Here is a 19775-nt window from a genome sequence, read left to right as displayed (position 1 = left end):
ACAGGGCCCTGTATAATCGAGCTAGAAACTTAAAGAAATTAGCATTGCAAAGAGGATCTATGCAGCAAAGTTGGAAAAACAGTTTAGCGCGAACGACTCAAAATCAGTCTGGCGTGCATTCCAATCGCTGACTAATTACAAGCGACGATCCCCCCAAGCTGAGAACAATAGCACACTAGCCAACGACTTGAATACCTTCTATTGCAGATTTGAAAAGGACAGTTTCACTCCACACACCCACCCGGCCGCACCCGCGACCACAACCACACCTCTGACTTCTGCGTTAACCATCCATGAACAGGATGTGAGACGCATCTTCAAACAACAGATTAACAAAGCGACAGGCCCGGACCATGTGTCCCCATCCTGCCTCAAAGTCTGCGCGGACCAGCTCGCTCCAGTCTTCACTCAGATCTTTAACAGATCTTTGGAAATGTGCGAAGTTCCATCCTGTTTCAAACGCTCCACCATCATTCCAGTCCCCAAGAAACCTGCAATCTCTGGTCTGAATGACTACAGGCCTGTCGCTTTGACATCTGTGGTCATGAAGTCCTTTGAACGTCTCGTGCTGGACCACCTCAAGAGTGTCACAGGTCCCCTGCTGGACCCCCTGCAGTTAGCCTACCAAGCGAACAGGTCTGCTGATGATGCAGTCAACATGGGACTGCACTTCATCCTAGAACACCTCGACAGTGCAGGGACCTACGCGAGGATCCTGTTCGTGGACTTCAGCTCAGCGTTCAACACCATCATCCCTGAACTCCTTTCATCCAAGCTTCTCCAGCTCAGCGTCTCACCTGCCATCTGCCAGTGGATTTACAGCTTTCTGACGGGCAGGACACAGCAGGTCAGGCTAGGGGAGGCCACTTCATCCACACGCAGCATCAGCACTGGGGCGCCCCAAGGTTGTGTCCTCTCTCCGCTGCTCTTCTCTCTCTCTACACGAAAACGACTGCACCTCAGCGAACCCGACTGTCAAGCTCCTGAAGTTTGCAGATGACACCACTGTCATCGGCCTCATCAAGGACGGTGACGAGTCTGCATATCGACAGGAAGCGGAGCGGCTGGAGCTGTGGTGCGGCCGACACAACCTGGAGCTGAACACGCTCAAGACGGTAGAGATGATCGTGGACTTCAGGAGGCATCCTTCGCCACAGCTGCCCCTCACGTTGTCCAGCTGCCTTGTGTCCACCGTCGATACCTTCAAGTTCCTGGGAATTACAATCTCTCAGGACCTGAAGTGGGCGAACAACATCAACTGCGTCCTCAAAAAGGCCCAGCAGAGGATGTACTTCCTGCGGCTTCTGAGAAAGCACGGCCTGCCATCGGAGCTGCTGAGACAGTTCTACACAGCGGTCATCGAATCAGTCCTGTGTTCTTCCATCACAGTCTGGTTTGGTGCTGCTACAAAAAAGGACAAACTCCGACTGCAACGGACAATCAAAACTGCTGAAAGGATTGTCGGTACCCCCCTTCCCACCATTGAGGACTTGCACGCTGCCAGAACTAAGACAAGGGCGTGCAAAATCCTCTCGGACCGTCTGCACCCCGGTCACCGGCTCTTCCAGCTCCTTCCCTCAGGTCGGCGCTACCGATCAACGCAAACTAGAACTAGTAGACATTCCAACAGCTTCTTCCCTCTTGCGATCAACTTCTTAAACACCTAACCTATAATTCCATTACAACAAGCTGGCAATTTTTTGACTCGAGTTCGTTGTCACATTTCTGTGGGGCCAATTATGTATTACTCGTGCACTCACTGTAGTTGTCTCGCCATGCTGCACTATTTGCATATACTGGCCACTCATGCCAGAGTAGCATCTGCTCCATTTGCACACTGATTGAGGAGTATCTGTAACATTTGCACAACCAACATTGTCCCAGATGATCGCACTACTCGTCACTTTAAACCGCATACACTCCTTGAAGTCTCACCGCCCTTTGCACAATGGTCATTGCACTGGACTATTGCAATATTAGTCGTTCGAACTGCTCTAAGTGCTAGAGGACTCTGCATCTTTTTGCACAATTGTTTTTTGTCAATGTCTTTATGTCCCCAAAGTGTTCTGTAAATTGACTGTCTGTTGTACTCGAGCGGCTCCAACTACCGGAGACAAATTCCTTGTGTGTTTTGGACATACTTGGCAAATAAAGATGATTCTGATTCGGATTTAATGACTCCATCATGAACGGCACTGTAGTTAATTCTAGCATAAAATTAAGATATGCGTGACATCACATGCAACGTGGGATGAAAAAGTATGTGAACCCTTTGTAATTTATTAAACTTCTGCATGAATCGATCATAAAATGTGGTCTGATCATTTAAATCAAGTATAAACATACAGTCTGCTTAAACTCATAACACACAAACATTTATGATTTCATATTTTTTTTAACATAAATAGGACGGGGAGGAAAAAGTAAGTGAACTTCTCGGGTACGGATTCTCCAGTCAGGTGTGAGTCAACCTGGAGTCTAATCAACGATAAAGGATTGGGGGTGTGACTTAAAGCTGCTCTTGCCACCAGAAAACACATCAGTTTAGAATTATCTCATCAAAAAGTATTGTTTGATGTGTACCATTCCTCGCTTAAAAGAACTTTCAGAAGACCTGCAATTAAAAAATGTTGACTTGTATAAAGCTGGAAAAGTTTACAAAATAATTTGTTGATGTTTTGATGTTCATCATTCCACGATCAGACAAACTGTCTATAAATGGAGAAAGTTCAGCACTGTTGCTTCTCTTCCAAGTACTGGCTGTCCAGTAAAGATAACTGCAAGAGCACAGCACAGAATGCTCATTGATTTAAAATAAATAAATAGAACCATAGTGTCAGCTGAAGACTTGCACAAATCACTGGCACATGTCAACATCTCTGTTTAAAAATCTACCATAGATAAAACATTCGGCAAGAATTGGGTTCATGGGAGAACACAAAGGAGGAACCTGCTGCCGTCTGAAAAAAAAAAAAAACATTGCTGTTTGAAGTTTGCTGAAGAGCACTTGGATGCTCCGCAGCACGACTGGCCATATATCCATGAATTTGAATTGAATTGTTTGAGAGGAACACACGATCATGTGTGGAGGAAAAATGACACAGCACACCAACGTACAAACCTTATACCAACTTTGAAGTATGGTGAAGGGAGCATCACGGTATGGGCGTGCTTGCTACTTCAGGGCCTGGACAGCTTGCTATCATCAATGGAAATTTGATCAAATTCCTTTATCAGGAATTTTTGCAGAAGAACTGGAAGGCCATCTGTCCAATAGTTGAAGCGCAAAAGAGAACTGGTGTTGCAAAAGGACAAGAATCCAAAATACAGAAGCAAATCACCAACAGAATGACTTAAGAAAATGCGTTCTGCAGTGGCAGAACTGCAAGTCCTGACTTCAAACCGATTGAGTTGCTGTGGCATGAGCTCAAGAGAGTTATTCACACCAGACATCCCAGGAATCTTGCTGAACTAAAACAGTTTTGTAAAGAGGAATGGTCCAAAATTCATCTGACCGTTGTGCGTGTCTGACCTGCAACTACAGGAAATGTTTATTAAATCAAAGCGTTCATTTAACTTTTTCCTCCGTCCATGCTCTATAAAAATATGAAAACACGTACAGTGCCGTGAAGTATTGGCCCCTTCTCAATTTCTTATATTTTTGCATAGTTCCCCCACTTTAATGTTTAGGATCATCAGACAAATGTAAATGGACAAATATAACCCAAAAGAAATTATAATGCTGTTTTTAAATGATGATTTAATTTATTAAGGGACAAAAAAACTATTCATAGTTACCTGGCCCTGTGTGGAAAAAGTAAGGTCCCCCTAAATCTAATGACTCCTCAGCAGCAACAACTGAAATCAGGTGTTTTCTATAACTGGCAATGAGTCTTTCACATCTTCCTTGGAGGGTTTTCAGCATGAACAGTCTCTTTTCAAGGCCATGCCACTGGATTTCAATCAAATTCAAGTCTGTTTTTTAGCCCTTCAGAAGTTGACTTGTTGGTGTCGTTATCCTGTTGCAGAACCCATGTGCGCTTTGGCTTGAGGTCACAAACTGATGGCTGAACATTCTCAAAGATTTTCATGGTTTCAATCTCAGCAAGTTGCCCAGGTGCTGAAGAAGCAAAGCAGCCCAAGACCCTCATACTACCACCACCATGTTCGACTGTTGGTATGATGTTCTTTTTCTGAAATGAAGCAAGATGTAACGAGACACACACACCTTCCAAAAAGCTGACCTTTCATCTCGTCAGTCCGTATAATATTCCCCCAAAAGTCTAAGGAATCATTCAGATATTTTTTTTGCAAAAGTAAGACGAGCCTTTATGTTCTTTTTGGTCAGCAGTGGTTGTCGCCTTGGAACTCTGCCATGGATACTATTTTTGCCCAGTCTTCGTAGACCAGCCACTCCTGGGAAGGTTCACCACTGTTCCATGTTTTCTCCATGTCAGGATAATGACTCTCCCTATTGTTCACTGGAATCCTGAAGCTTTAGAAATGGCTTTTCGCACCCCTTCCCTGTTGTCTCACTGTATCAGAAACACTAACCTTGTGTCTCATTGGTGGGTAGGTCAAGGAATCAACATTTTACAGAGCATTCGGTTCCATTCATTACTCGTTTCATTTTTAGCGGTGTCATGTGACATTATTTTTCGTACCAAAATGCTGAGTCCGGTGTGGACCCTTCAAAATAAAAGGCTACATGCGTAAAAGAGGACGTCAAGTTAAAAGTTGCACATATAAACCATTTCACGTGATAAAACAGTCGGAAATAACTATTTTAACAATGCTAAATTTAACTTTTACCTGAAACAATCATTAATGAATATTAAGTCAATTGGGTTAGTTCCTTCACACATTGCCTTTCAGTTCATAGGTTTGATAAGGATACTGGTTATAAAGAACCCAGTCAAATGTTCATTTTAGTTTATGCTGCAGGATGCTAAGAATACGGATGTTCCTATTTTGTAAACCCTTTATTTAAACCATGCAAACTTTTCTGACCCAGCCCCCTAAAATAATCGGAATCGAGAATCGTTTGGGATCACAATCACTCAAATTCAAACGATGCCCAGCACTACCCCTTCCAGACTGATAAATGTCAATTACTTTGTTTCTCGACTGTTCTGTAATTTCTTTGGATTGTGTCATTTTGTTGTATCTTTTTTTTATCTTTTGTCAGTCTTTGATTTTGTCGGAACGGATTCTGTTAAGGTATTTCATGATTGAACAGGTCTGGAACTAATATGGCTTGGGTGTGATCAGTGAAAATTAACCATATCTGAAAGTTCACTTGGTTTATATTTGCCTGATATTTACATTTGTTTGATGACCTTAAACATTAAAATGGGAAAACTATGCAAAAATATAAGAATTTGAGAATGGGGCCAATACTTTTTCACGGCACTGTAATTGTTTTTGTGGTATGAGTGTCAGCAGACAAGAGTTTATTCCTGTGATTTAGGTGAACATTTTATGACCAATATATGCAGAAATTTAAGAAATTCCAATGGGTTCAGATACTTTTTCCTCCCACTGTACATGTTGCTGTTTGTTGGCATAACAGTGAACTGAAATGCTCAACATAAATGAGTAAAGCCTCTTGAATAATGAATCTTAAAAATCTAGCCTTTATTAAACATTAAATGCATTTGTTCGGGAAGGAAATGCGTTTGCACAAATTGCATTCGCAAATCAATCACCCACTTTTGTGAGAGTATTTTGTAGTACGACTATGGAAAGGAGAGAAACAGAAAGAAAAGCAAAATATTTTTCTAATAAATCTGCTGGGGTGTACTAATTTATGTTGTAAACTATTTGTTATTTGAGGGTTTCTTATTGCTTATTTTTGTGTCGTGACATATTGTTTAAAAGCTTACGTATCAATCCACTGTTGTAAAGTGTCCCGCAGCTGCTCTCTCTGGATTGGCTGTGCCAGGGTACGAAGTGTAGGCTGGAACTCTGTGACGGAGGAGGGCAGGTACTTGAACCAGCTGCCTGTACTTGTGTCTTCCTGAAGCACGTGCTTGCGTTTAGCTGAAAAGAGAGACAGAATTGAGGGGAGGGACTATAGTTGTGTCCCAATTAAGGGTTTCATCAATCAGCAGCTGCATTTGAAGGAAGGTGACATCCAAACTCAGTGTGATGATTCAAAGGCTCCTTCAAATGTGGGTTTCTTTTTCTCCACAGGATGAATCGTGACATTGCTGCCTAGCAAGATTTTACATTCTTTCCGTACCACTGCTCAGTCCTTAAAAATCATGAAATTGGATCAAAATATCCAACCGAGAAGCTAGTAGAAATAAAAATAAATTAAAAAACAAGGAAAATGTGGGTGTGTAACAATGCTTCCAACTGTTCAAATGCTAGGTTTTTGTGATAGAAAAAAAATGAGCATAGTAAATCATTTAAAAACTACAACACAGGGGGGGGGGGGGGGGGGGTAAAAATAATATTTTGGAAAGTTAAGTAAAAATAAAAAACTGGAATAATGATAGTGGCAAAAGTTTCAAAATTATTTATCTTGGTCGCATTTTTTACATACAGTGCCACCAAAAAGTATTCACACCCCTTCACACAATCCACATTTTGCTGTTACGGACATGCTAAAGCTCATGTGACTATAGTTTTCTTCAAAAAAAAAAAAAAAAAGAAATCATAAAAATACATAAAATATCCCATAATGCCGAAGTAAAAACTAATTTTCAGAAATTTGTGTAAATGCATAAAATATTTAAACATTCAAACATAATGGGTACGCAAGTATTCACACCCTTTGCTATGACACTCAAACTTAAGCTCAGATGCATCTGATTTCCACTGATCATACTTGAGATGCTTTTACAATATGTACGGACTCCACCTGTGGTAAATTCAGTTGATTTTATTTTATCTGGAATGGCACACATTTGTCTATATAAGGTCTCATAGTTGGCAGTGCATATCAGAGCAGAAACCAAGCAATGAAGTCTAAGGAATTGTCTGCAGACCTCTGATACCGGATTGTGTTAAGGCACAAATCTGGGGAAGGATACAAAAGAATTTCAGCAGTATTGAAGGTCCCAAAAAGCACTGTGTTCTCAACTTCATCAGATGGAAAGGTCTTAGAATGGCCAAGTCAATCACCGGACCTTAACCTAAAAGAGCATGCATTTTACTTCCTGAAGCGGAAGACTGAAGGGAGAAACCCCCAGAAACTAACAAAAACTGAAAGAGGCTGCAGTAAAGGCCTGGGAAAGCATTTCAAATGAAGAATGCAAGTCTGGTGATGTCAATGGGTCGCAGGCTTGATGCAGTTATTGAAGTAAGGGTTATGCCACCAAATATTCAATGTTAGTCCCTTTGTTAATTTAATAATGTCTGTACCAATACTTCGCGGCACGGTGGTCGACTGGTTAGAGCGTCAGCCTCACAGTTCTGAGGACCCGGGTTCAATCCCCGGCCCCGCCTGTGTGGAGTTTGCATGTTCTCCCAGTGCCTGCGTGGGTTTTCTCCGGGTACTCCGGTTTCCTCCCACATCCCAAAAACATGCATTCATTGGAGACTCTAAATTGCCTGTAGGCATGACTGTGCCTGCGAATGGTTGTTTGTTTCTATGTGCCCTGCGATTGGCTGGCAACCAGTTCAGGGTGTACCCCGCCTCCTGCCTGATGACAGCTGGGATAGGCTCCAGCACGCCCGCGACCCTAGTGAGGAGAAGCGGCTCAGAAAATGGATGGATGGATGGATGTACCAATACTTCTGCTCACTTGAAAGGTGGGTGGCTTCAAACAAAAAGGTGCTCTGTCCTGAGTTATTTTACACATATAGATGGAAATACCATGAAATAAAAGCTGTAATTCTGAACTTTTGTCTCATATTCATCTTTTGATCTGACACCCAAATGTCTTCAGTATACAACAAATGCAAAGGATTGGATCTGGCCGTTCAATTACTTTTAGAGGGGACTATCTACTGTAAATTAGCCAGAATTTGGTAATATTAACAGCCTCTGGTATTTACTGCGGAATGGTGGGAGACTGGTTCGCACATCTGCCTCACAGTTCTTAGGGCCTGGGTTCAACTCAGGCTTCGTCTGTGTGGAGTTTGCATGTTCTACTTGTGCCTGCGTAGGTTTTCTCCGGGTACTCCGGTTTCCTCCTACATCCCATGGTAGGTTAATTAAAAACTCTAAATTGTGCGGATGTGTGAATGTGTGTTGTTTGTTTATATGTGTCCTGAGATTGGCAGGAGATCACCTCAGGGTGTACCCCGCCTCTCAGCGGGAATAGGCTACAGTGAGGATAAGCGGTACGGAAAATGGATGGATGGAAGGTATTTACTTTCCTGGATATAATCACCATCCAAAGAAATTAGTCATTTAAGTTGTGATAAAGATAACTAATGTACCTAGAAATAAAAGCTGAAAAGTATACCTCTTGTCTCTTATGAGTCTTTTGATGGCAAAATCCAAATATATTTACAAGTCAACAGCAAAAATAAAGGAATTGGCCTCACTGTTCAAATACTTTTGCAGGAGTGTATAGATTTATGTTTCTAGTGTTTTATACCAGTGTGGTATGTGTTTTTTCTGAAACTTGTTGCTTTAATAACCAGTTTATCATTGCTACTTTTTTTATGAGCTATACTGTAAGTTTTCATTAGATACCCTAACCCAATATGTAATACTTAACTTATCATCGTAGACTTCAAGGACATCACTGATATGTACCTGCAGGTGCAGAGGAGGTGACCTTTTCCAGGATGGAAAACAGTAGGCCACAGCTGAGGGTTGCTTCACCTGGCCTGGGCCCCCCCTCAGGGTGCATATAGAAAACAGCATAGGCTTGAAACAACGTGGTCACCAGCAATTCCACAAGGCTACACACTTGGGCCTTGATACCTGCACCTGAAAAAAAGTTTTAGTACAACCCCAATTCCAATGAAGTTAGGACGTTGAGTTAAACAAATAAAAACAGAATACAATGATTTGCAAATCATGTTCAACCTATATTTAATTGAATTCTTTCCCATTCTTGTTTGATGTACAGCTTCAGCTGTTCAACAGTCCGGGGTCTCCGTTGTTGTATTTTACGCTTCATAATGCGCCATACATTTTCAATGGAAGACAGGTCTGGACTGCAGGCAGACCAGTCTAGTACCCACACTCTTTTACTACCAAGCCACGCTGTTGTAACACGTGCAGAATGTGGTTTGGCATAGTCTTGCTGTAATAAGCAGGGCCGTCCATGAAGACGTTGCTTGGATGGCAGCATAGGTTTCTCCATAACATGTATGTACCTTTCAGCAATGATGCCTTCACAGATGTGTAAGTTACCCATGCCATTGGCACCAACACAGCCCCAATGTTGGTTTTCGGCCTTGCCGCTTACATGCAGTGATTTCTCCAGATTCTCTGAACATTTTGATGATATTATGAACCGTAGAGGATGAAATCCCTAAATTCCTTGCAATTGTACGTTGAGGAACATTGTCCTTAAACTGTTCAACTATCTTTTGTTTTATGTTAGGGCGGCACGGTGGACGACTGGTTAGATTGTCAGCCTCACAGTTCTGAGGACCCGGGTTCAATCCCCGGCACCGCCATGTGTGATGTTTGCATGTTCTCCCCGTGCCTGCGTGGGTTTTCTCCGGGCACTCCGGTTTCCTCCCACATCCCAAAAAAACATGCATTAATTGGAGACTTTAAATTGCCCGTAGGTGTGACTGTGAGTGTGAATGGTTGTTTGTTTGTATGTGCCCTGCGATTGCCTGGCAACCAGTTCAGGGTGTACCCCGCCTCCTGCCCGATGATAGCTGGGATAGGCTCCAGCACGCCCGCGACCCTAGTGAGGAGAAGCGGCTCAGAAAATGGATGGATGTTTTATGTTACTTTCTCAATTTTGTTTTTGATATTCTGTCTGTCCTTGTTAAAATACACCTACCATTAAAATTACAGACCGTTCATGTCTTTGTCAGTGGGTAAAATTACAAAATCAGTGAAGTAGCAAATAATTATTTCCTTCACTATATGCAATTACAACCCCAATTCCAATGAAGTTGGGACGTTGTGTTAAGCATAAATAAAAACAGAATACAATGATTTGCAAATCATGTTCAACCTATATTTAATTGAATACACTACAAAGACAAGATATTTAATGTACAGTGATAAACTTTATTGGTTTTAGCAAATAATCATTAACTTAGAATTTTATGTCTGCAACACGTTCCAAAAAAGCTGGGACAGGTGGCAAAAAAGACTGAGAAAGTGGAGGAATGCTCATCAAACACCTGTTTGGAACATCCCACAGGTGAACAGACTAATTGGGAACAGGTGGGTGCCGTGATTAGGTATTAAAAGGAGCTTCCCTGAATTGCTCAGTCATTCACAAGCAAAGATGGGCCGAGGTTCACTACTTTGTGAACAAGTGCGTGAGAAAACAGTCTAACAGTTTAAGGACAATGTTCCTCAACGTACAATTGCAAAGAATTTAGGGCTTTCATCATCTACGGTCCATATGATCATCAAAAGGTTCCGAGAATCTGGAGAAATCACTGCATGTAAGCGGCAAGGCCGAAAACCAACATTGAATACATGTGACCTTCGATCCCTCAGGCGGCACTGAATCAAAAACCGACATCATTGTGGAATGGATATCACCACATGGGCTCAGGAACACTTCAGAAAACCAATGTCAGTAAATACAGTTCGGCGCTACACCCGTAAGTGCAACTTGAAAATCTACTATGCAAAGCAAAAGCCATTTATCAACAACACCCAGAAACGCCGCGGGCTTCTTTGGGCCCGAGCTCATCCAAGATGGACTGATGCAAAGTGGAAAAGTGTTCTGTGGTCCAAAGAGTTCACATTTCAAATTGTTTTTGGAAATTGTGGACGGCGTGTCCTCCGGCCAAAGAGGAAATTATGACTGTTATGGACGCAAAGTTCAAAAGCCAGCATTTATGATGGCATGGGGCTGTGTTAGTGCCAATCGTATGGGTAACTTACACATCTTTGAAGGCACCATTAATGCTGAAAGGTACATACAGGTTTTGGAGAAACATATGCTGCCATCTAAGCAATGTCTTTACCATGGACGCCCCTGCTTGTTTCAGCAGGACAATGCCAAACCACATTCTGCACGTATTACATCAGCGTGGCTTCGTAGTAAAAGAATGCGGGTACTAGACTGGCCTGCCTGCAGACCAGACCTGTCTCCCATTGAAAATGTGTGGCGCATAAAATACGACAACGGAGACGCCGGACTGTTGAACAGCTGAAGCTGTACATCAAGCAAGAATGGGGAAGAATTCCACCTACAAAGCTTCAACAATTAGTGTCCTCAGTTCCCAAACGTTTATTGAATGTTGTGATGTAACACAGTGGTAAACATGAACCTGTCCCAGCTTTGTTGGGATGTTTAACACAACGTCCCAACTTCATTGGAATTGGGGTTGTAAATTGTGTGTAAAAATGTGAAATGACACAGGGAAAAAGTATTGAACACATGAAAGGAGGTGCAAAAAGGCAGTGGAAACCAAGACAACACTTCAAATCTATTAATGATCAAACAGCAATCTAGCCCCTTGTCAGTGCAAATAAATATCAGCTGGTTCAGTCCTAATTGATGGCCTACAAAAAGGTCTCATCGCCAAGGTGTGAATCAAGACATCTCATGATGGGTAAGAGCAAAGAGCCGTCTCAAGAGTGGGCCAAAATCACACCAGAGCAATGCAGGAGACTAGTTTCTCCAAACAGGAGGCGTCTTGAGGCTGTCATTGCAAACAATGGCTTTTGTACAAAGTATTAAATAAATACCAGTTGGTGTGGTCAATCCTTTTCCCCTTGTGTCATTTCACATTACTTAATTTCTGATTTTATGTGTTCTACTTTCCATGTATGTATAGTTTATTTGGGTTGTTACCAACATCTGGTGAAATTTTCAGGTCAATAGCACCTTTGGAAATATATTAAGTGAGAAAAATGGTGGCATGTTAAATATTTCAGCCACTGTATATCTCTTGCGATCTCTATCTAGCCATCTATCTATATATATGAGATATATCATATATATAGAGAGAGGGGTGAGGATCGACAACTGAGGAGGTTGCAAAAAAGAAATGGTATATAGTATATGCATACTATTAGGGAAACCATGCTGTTTATACTGTTATACTACCATGTTGTGGCTGGTTGAGCAACTGATGGATGGAGGCCTTCCGCGCTAACAAGAAATCAGCAAGTGCCTGGCGCGGCGAGCTGTCCTCCAGAAGCATCGTGGACAGGAGAGCCTCGGCAATAGCCTGGTCCGACACTGCCCGTCCCCGCAGCATAGACTTGCTGTCTAAAAGAATGGTGGACCTGAAAAAAAAATTAACTTTAAAAAAAAGACTTGCAGTCATGAATTCAATTGTGGACACTCGACAAACAAAGGGATCAACCAAACATGCTTTGTGTGTGTGTTTACTGTATGCATTTATGACCATAAATGCTGGCCTTGCAACTGTTTTGTTGTTAAAACCTGACAAAATGCATAAATTAAAAGAGCAAAGAAGAGGCGCATTTTCATTATTGTCCGAGTTTCCTGCTCTGTGGTGGCTCACACCTACTTGGGTGTGAGCCACTTGTGGAAGCTTGGTGATCCAACACAATCCAATTTTTTTCGCATAAGGAAAAAATGTAAAGTGAAATACAGTGGACCAAAGTATACTTGCGATTCGGCACACACGGATTCACCTATTAACAGATTTGTATTTTTTGAAATCCAATTAAAAAAAAACAACCCCCAAAACACTTATTGGAGGTTTCTCCCTGCTTATTCAAGAATTGTTGGGTTTAAAATATAAATGTATATATATTCAATGCAATTATACATAATGGTCTTCAAATAGGAACGTGCACAGACATTTGGGGGACAGGGGTTCAATTGAGGGGAAAAAATGCACTTCTTTTAATTTATTCATAAATAGATAATACACCAACTCCAAATCTGAGACCATGGCCCTCAGTTGGAAAAGGGCGAAGTGCCCTTTCCAGGTCGGGGACGAGATCCTGCCCCAAGTAGAGGAGTTCGAGTATCTTGGGGTCTTGTTCACGAGTGAGGGACGAAGGGAAAGGGCGCTCAACAGGCAGATCGGAGCAGCGTCTGCAGTGATGCGGACTTTGTATCGGTCCGTTGTGGTGAAGGAGGAGCTAAGCCGAAAGGCGAAGCGCTCAATTTACCAGTCGATCTACGTTCCTACCCTAATTTATGGTCATGAGCTATGGGTCGACGCCGAAAGAACAAGATACAAGTGGCCGAAATGAGTTTCCACCGCAGGGTGTCCAGGCTCTCCCGACCCATGTCTCCCGGCTGGCCTCGGAACACCTCGGAATCCCCCCAGAAAAGCTGCATGAAGTGGCTGGGGAGAGGGAAGATTTACCTTCCCTGCTAAAGCTACTGCCCTCGTGACCCGACCTCGGTTAAGAGAAAGAAAATGGATGGATGGATAAAAAAAAAATAATAATAGGACATCTCTGATTTACCTATTTATTCCAATAGCCTCACTCATAATTGTTAAATCCTCTGCATTGAGATTTCTATCAAATAATCTGGCCACAGACATTTTTCTGTATAGTATTCCCAGGGTTTATCGCAAGAGTAAGAACAAAACAAGACACCATGTGTGTTTTCTATGTTACTAGTGTACAGTACATAGTTAGAAATTTACATGTGCACTTTGGGTGCATTTTTTTTTAATATATTTTTTTCTCTCTAAATCAAATCACCTGCAAACCATTTTTTAAGTCAATGTTGTAAATTCGAGCTTGAAATGATATTGAACTTTTTGGCGATCATAGTTTGTGGTATATTTACAGTATAAACTATAAATAGAGGCAGTTATAAACGTTTTGAGGGGGTTTCAATCACTTGCGTTTCTTTGATCTTCGCTGCAGGGTTTGGTCGCTTTAACTTAATTCAATGCACTCTAATTGTTTTTGTTTTGTTTAAGTAAGACCACTAACTAATATTTAAATATTAGTGGTAACAACACATATTTCAACAAATAAATTACAGATACATTTACTTCCATTATCTTTAAATGAAACAAAATGGAAGAGCTGGGTAAACTACAACATAATGTTTACCAACAAAAGTTGCTCAGTATTTGTTAGAGCTGCAGTTATTTTTTTTAGTGCTCTCGAAATAAAGTTGAGTAAAATGTGTGTCAATAGCACAGGGGATTTTGGGGATTTGGGAGGAAACCGGAGTCCCCAGAGAAAACCCACGCAGGCAAAGGGAGAACATGAAAAGTCGCACGGGGAAAACATGCAAAGTCGCACGGGGAGAACATGCACACTCCACACAGGCAGGGCAGGGATGTGAAACACGGTCCTCAGAACTGTGAGGCAGATGTGCTCACGAGTCGTCCACCGTGCGACCCCAAATGTTGTGTTCCTAAAATATTTTTAAATTTGTTCAACTCAAATGTGGTCACATTGGAAAAATTTATTGGGACATTGCTAGAGTCCTTCGCCATTTAATGTCAGTCCGCTGATGCCACATAATTTCAGTCAGGTCAGTCATTCCTCGTCTTTTCATGTAAATTATGTTAATCATTTTCTAATTAATTAACTTTTGTCACAATAAAGGTGAATGAAAAAGCATCAAGTACCTAAAGTGACTGGTTGTGGCTACTTGTCGGACAAGGATGGGGAAGCGGGCCAGGGCAGGACTGTAGTGACCCCCTGTGGCAGCTTCCACCTGAAGGAGACTGTGCAGATGGCAACACAGTAGGTAGAGACGAGTTGCCTGAAGGTACTGGCAGGCCTCCATTGCACTCCAGATGCGCTCGGGAATCTCCAACAGGAGGTTGATCTGAGAAGCCATGGTGTAGAACTTGTCCTGCCACTGCCTCTATATGACAAAGACAGTCAAGTGGTGGGACTTGATTAAAAAAAAAAAAATTATTAATTCATCTCAATTCATATAACAATATTCGTCCCCCAAAATGTTTTTTTTTTGTTTTTTTTTTGTTTTTTTAAATGGACTTTAGTGCACAACTGAATCAAATAATAGACAGATGTGAATAATGTTAACTCTTGAAAAATGCATTTAATTGTATTTCAATACAAACCAAAATTCCAACCTAAACTTAAAGTGTCATTATTTTCAAGTTAAAATTGCATCACAAAACCCACTGTCAACAAGACTAATAGTAATGGCTCTTTGCAAAATGTGAGCAATACAAGGCATGTGTTGGAATGGGAGCCGTCTTGCTGCAGCTATCATTGTACGTGCACTCTCTGTTCCAATTGTGGTTACATTTTGTAGAATTCTCCATTCATCTGCCAGGAGAGAAATTGCTCTGCAGAGGTTTGCCCATTTTGAGCTCCATGCCGACTGTGAATGCTAAACTAGAGAGGTCCAAGTCATCAGCGCATTCACGGTGTCTGCACGGCAAGATAACCAAAAGACCAACCACGCTGGCAGTGTTGGGAAAGTTCATTTTCTACGCGACCTAGTTCAAAATTCAGTTCCAAATTTCAACTAGTTCAGTTAATAGTTCACAATTAAAAAAGTTTTAACAAAGTTCACCATTCAAAAAATTAACTAGTTCATCACCCCCCCCCCCAATATGTTGCTGATGTGCCATTACCCTCAAAATACTGGCATTTAATTTCACCATTTTTGCCACCCATTCAGCCCACAAAAGTAGCCAGCTGCAGCTTTCAATTTACAATTTCAAAAACATGAGGAAAAACCTATCGCTTTAATTGTCTTTTTTGTAAAAGAGGAATTCAAACAAAAATGGGGCTATTGTTAACACATTCACTGCCATTGACTGCTTTAGAAGTCAAATATCCATGTTAACTGGAAAGGCTGGCAGTGAATGAGTTAATGAGCAGGAAAAAAAAATAAATTACATTTTTTTTAAAAAAGGTACATTCTGAGGCTTCCTTTCAGATTCCAAAAACATGCAAGTTAATTGAAGACTCCAACTTGGTTTTTTTTGTACATATGATCCTTGCGATTGACTGGCAACCAATCTACGATGTACCCTACCCTACCCAGTCATCTTGGATAGGCTGTAGCTCACCCATTACCCTAATTAAGTGGTATAGAATATGGATGGATGGATTTGCAGGCATAGTTAGCCAGTGTGGTTTAAACCTAGGGTTGGGCACCGAGAATCGATTGGAACCGGGACTAACGTTCTGGTTCTCCCGGAATCGTTCAAATTTAAAACTTTCCGTTCCCAGTTTCGATGCCAACAGTCCGCCGATCCCGAAGAAGAAGTAGCAAAAACCAACGAAGAAGAACGTGCATGATGACGTGCTTGTGACAAACTGTGGCGGCGAACAAAAGTGTGTCTCTTAACGTTGTTAAAATTAATGACCAGTCACCTCAATGCAACACTTGGAACTAGATTATATTTTGCAAAGGAGGCTTTCACGATGTGTAGAAGTCTGACGCATTCCGGGCCTCAGCCTACACCGCGCGGAGCTTCGGTGAAGTCAAGTCTCAGTCAACTGGATGAGTGTAACAATAAAATGCATCTATGCCAACATTGAGACAGCTAACAAGGTAAACGGTTGGTTGCACTTTTGCAGTGACGGTTTCTAGCGTTTATTTTAGAAAATTTGGAAAAAAATTTAATCAATAAATTTACAAAAAAATAATAATAATAAATCACCTTGTTTGCCATACAATACCATCCATCCATCCATTTTCAGTACCACTTATCCTGCTAGGATCACGCGGGTGCTGGCGCCTAGCTCACCTGACTTTGGGTACACCCTGAACTGGTCACCAGCCAACTGCAGGGCACATATAAACAAACAACCATTCGCACTCACATTCACACTTTTACGGACAACTTAAGAATCTTCAAATATCCTACCATGCATGTGTTTGGGATGTGGGAGGAAACCGGAGTACCCAAAAAAAACCCACACAAGGGAGGTCGGATTTGCATCCAGGACCTCAGGACTGTGAGGCAGATGTGCCAACCAGTCCAACCACCGTGCCACCTCATACAATAGTAATTTCTTTTAATTAAATGACTTAAACTCCTGATCGTATGGCAAGCCGTTCCAGCATTTATTCAATAATCATAAGAGTACGCTGAATTGTCTGTGTCCTACTACGCTTTTTTTCCCCTCACTAGTAAGACAATCCAGCACACTAGTAGAATGTGACCCAACAAGAACATGTAGTTGTTCCACTAGTGCGCCCTAGTCAACAAGTGCAAAAAGAGGGAAAAAATTTTTTTTGGGGGGGGGGGGGATTGGCGAACAATAGATTTCATTATTTATTTATGATTGTCTTTTTATTCTTATTTTGTTGACTGTATGTTTTATCTTAAGTTTTAAGTACAACTTTGTGCACATCACATTGTAAAATAATGCATTTGTATTTGCTTTTAGTTTTCTTGATTTAACTCTGCTGTCTGCAGCCAGGTGGGCATTGCAAATGAGAATATGTTCCCAATTGCTTTTTCTAGATAAATGGAGGTTCAGTCAACAGATAACTATTTCTACTAGTTTGCTGAATTGTCTCACTACTAGAAAAAGCTCACTAGTAGATGGCCAACTCAGCGAACTAGTAGGATGCTGAAAGAGACATAGCAGGAGTTACACGAGCGAGGAATGATGACGAGGTTGATTCTCAAGCTCTCTTTACGCCATAATATTTGTGGAATGAATGCAGTTTCCACGCCGAATATATCAATCTCTGCTTTAAGTGCAGGAAAGGAAACAAAACAAAACAAAAAACCAGGGCAACACTAGCTTGGGTTCACCTCCGGATTTGGGCTGTTCACGAGGGCTTTGGCTTGTTTCAGCCGGTGGCAGTACTGGTACATGTCCTGGATGGACTGGACAACACTCCCTGAACTCTGCCTCATCTCTCCGATGGTGTCTGCGGCGTCAATCAAGTCCCGGTAGCGCTCCCCCACCATCTGCCTCAGTTCCTCTTTCTTTTGCTCGATCTCGCCGCGGACTTTACGCTCGATGCCGCGGATGTCCTCGGTGCAGTAGCGCTCGAACAGGACCACCGGGTCCTCGATCTCCGACATCCGGAGAGACGACGCCGGGTCGGCAGTCATTGCTCCTCCAAAACAACTTCAACTGCTGCTACCAAACGCAACCCGGAAAAAAGAGACGCACACTTCCGCTTTAACACGTCGTCAAATGATGACGGCAATGGCTTAGGACGCTTGTATTGGTTGATAAAGCTGCCCGTCAAAAAATGTGTTCCTGACCGCCTGGACGCGGATATTCAGACACAGAGATCTTATATAACAAATATATCTAGACGCTCTCATGCAAGCGCGTTGAGTCGTACGTCGATGTCGCCATTTTGAATGTGTCGAAGTGGCGCTATTAGTGTACATGCCTTGCGATGACTTTTGATTGTATTTCGTCTTCATAACAGCATTTTGCAAATGAAAATACATTTTGCTGACTTTCTGGCTAATACTACGAAGTCCCGTATGTCCATAATACTGTTCCACTGGAGGTGAACCGGCCTCCATACAAAATAAAGTATTTCCTATTTAACCAAAGTTAGAACTATGATTGTTGTTATTTGCTTGGCTAACTTTTCTCACTAGGTTCCTCAAAGATAAAGGGCTGAGAAACCTATCTGAAGGGAAGGGGTTTCTGCTCATAAAATTGGTTAAATGTAAACATTAGTGCTGTTTTATCAAGAAAACCCACATCACATATGGCACATTTCAGAATTGCAAGACAATTTCTGTCCCATGAAATTTCAAATCATCCACGCACAAAATACAGAAACAAACGCAAAATTAGATTTGTACTGATATAAAATGAAACCATACTGTAATTGTCGTAAAAGTGATTATTAAATATTAATTAAATTAGCAAATAGCTTGATGGCCAACTTACATATCAACTATTACAGATTTTTAAAAAGTTTTATCTGACGCAGCAAAATATATTTGACAAATAAAATATCTCATAACATGTATACTGTTGATGGTTGATCGCCAGGAATTATAGTTATATGATGGTTTATACCAGTCTCATAATAAAATAAATAAATATATAATAATAAGAAGAATTAAATAAATAAACATTACAAAAACTTAAGAAATACATTATAAAGTAAATGGTCAGTTTAGCAAAAATGCTGATATTTAATCTTTACCTCCAGTTCTGGAATGAGCCATCCACAGTTTATGAATTGATTATAGACAGTGCTGGCCCATTTGTGGCCCCACCTCCCACCACCTCTGCTTGACCACTTTTGTATATAGAATTTTAATGTAGTGTTTTATTTCATTATAATGTAATATATATATATATTTATATATATATTTTATTAATTTTTTTTTTATTCACACTCGCCGCCTACTTTTCTTATGCAGCCACCAAGTTTGCTGATCAGGCTGGGCTCTGACACTAGACAAAGATTCAATATTTAATAACACATTTTGAAGGTCTCGGTCTCCAAGACCATTTTCGAAAGTCTTGGTCTTGTCTCAGTCTCGGACTGGCTGGACTCAGGATTTTTCCGTCGAGACCGATCGAGATCAGCACTGATCTGCTGTTCTTCAACTTCATGCATGTGATAATAAGGAGAAGCACTCGGTACAACAACAAACACCTTCAATTCATGAGCCCAAAATGGTGGTTGTCAATGCCATAGTGTGTGTCCTCAAGGTGCTCCGTGAGAAAAATAAAAATAAAAATCCAATGACTGCACCGACAAAACCGGTTGAGAAAGGAGACCAGTACGTTACTCCTGGTTCTGAATGAAACATTATGCTGATGTAAC

General features: G+C 41.5%; 1 protein-coding gene across 2 annotated transcripts in view; it reads right to left on the bottom strand.

Annotated features, from left to right (window-relative positions):
* cog1 (component of oligomeric golgi complex 1) overlaps positions 1 to 18145 on the bottom strand; it is a 43123-nt gene extending 24978 nt beyond the window's left edge. Inside the window, exons 1-5 of one of the 2 annotated variants that reach the window (XM_061700697.1) lie at positions 17773 to 18145; positions 14644 to 14885; positions 12168 to 12349; positions 8717 to 8893; positions 5886 to 6042 (exon numbers count right to left, since the gene is read on the bottom strand). In XM_061700697.1, the coding sequence (XP_061556681.1) occupies positions 5886 to 6042; positions 8717 to 8893; positions 12168 to 12349; positions 14644 to 14885; positions 17773 to 18078 (1064 nt within the window). In that variant the 5' untranslated portion in view covers positions 18079 to 18145. The remainder of the gene's footprint in view (positions 1 to 5885; positions 6043 to 8716; positions 8894 to 12167; positions 12350 to 14643; positions 14886 to 17772) is intronic. The other variant, XM_061700698.1, reaches the window with a different exon arrangement.
* Positions 18146 to 19775: the final 1630 nt, after the last annotated feature.

The sequence above is a fragment of the Phycodurus eques genome, chromosome 16 (genome assembly GCF_024500275.1).
Source record: "Phycodurus eques isolate BA_2022a chromosome 16, UOR_Pequ_1.1, whole genome shotgun sequence".
Classification (NCBI taxonomy): Eukaryota; Metazoa; Chordata; class Actinopteri; order Syngnathiformes; family Syngnathidae; genus Phycodurus; species Phycodurus eques.
Note: the sequence above shows the minus strand (reverse complement) of the source record. Positions and strands in the feature narration are given on the sequence as shown.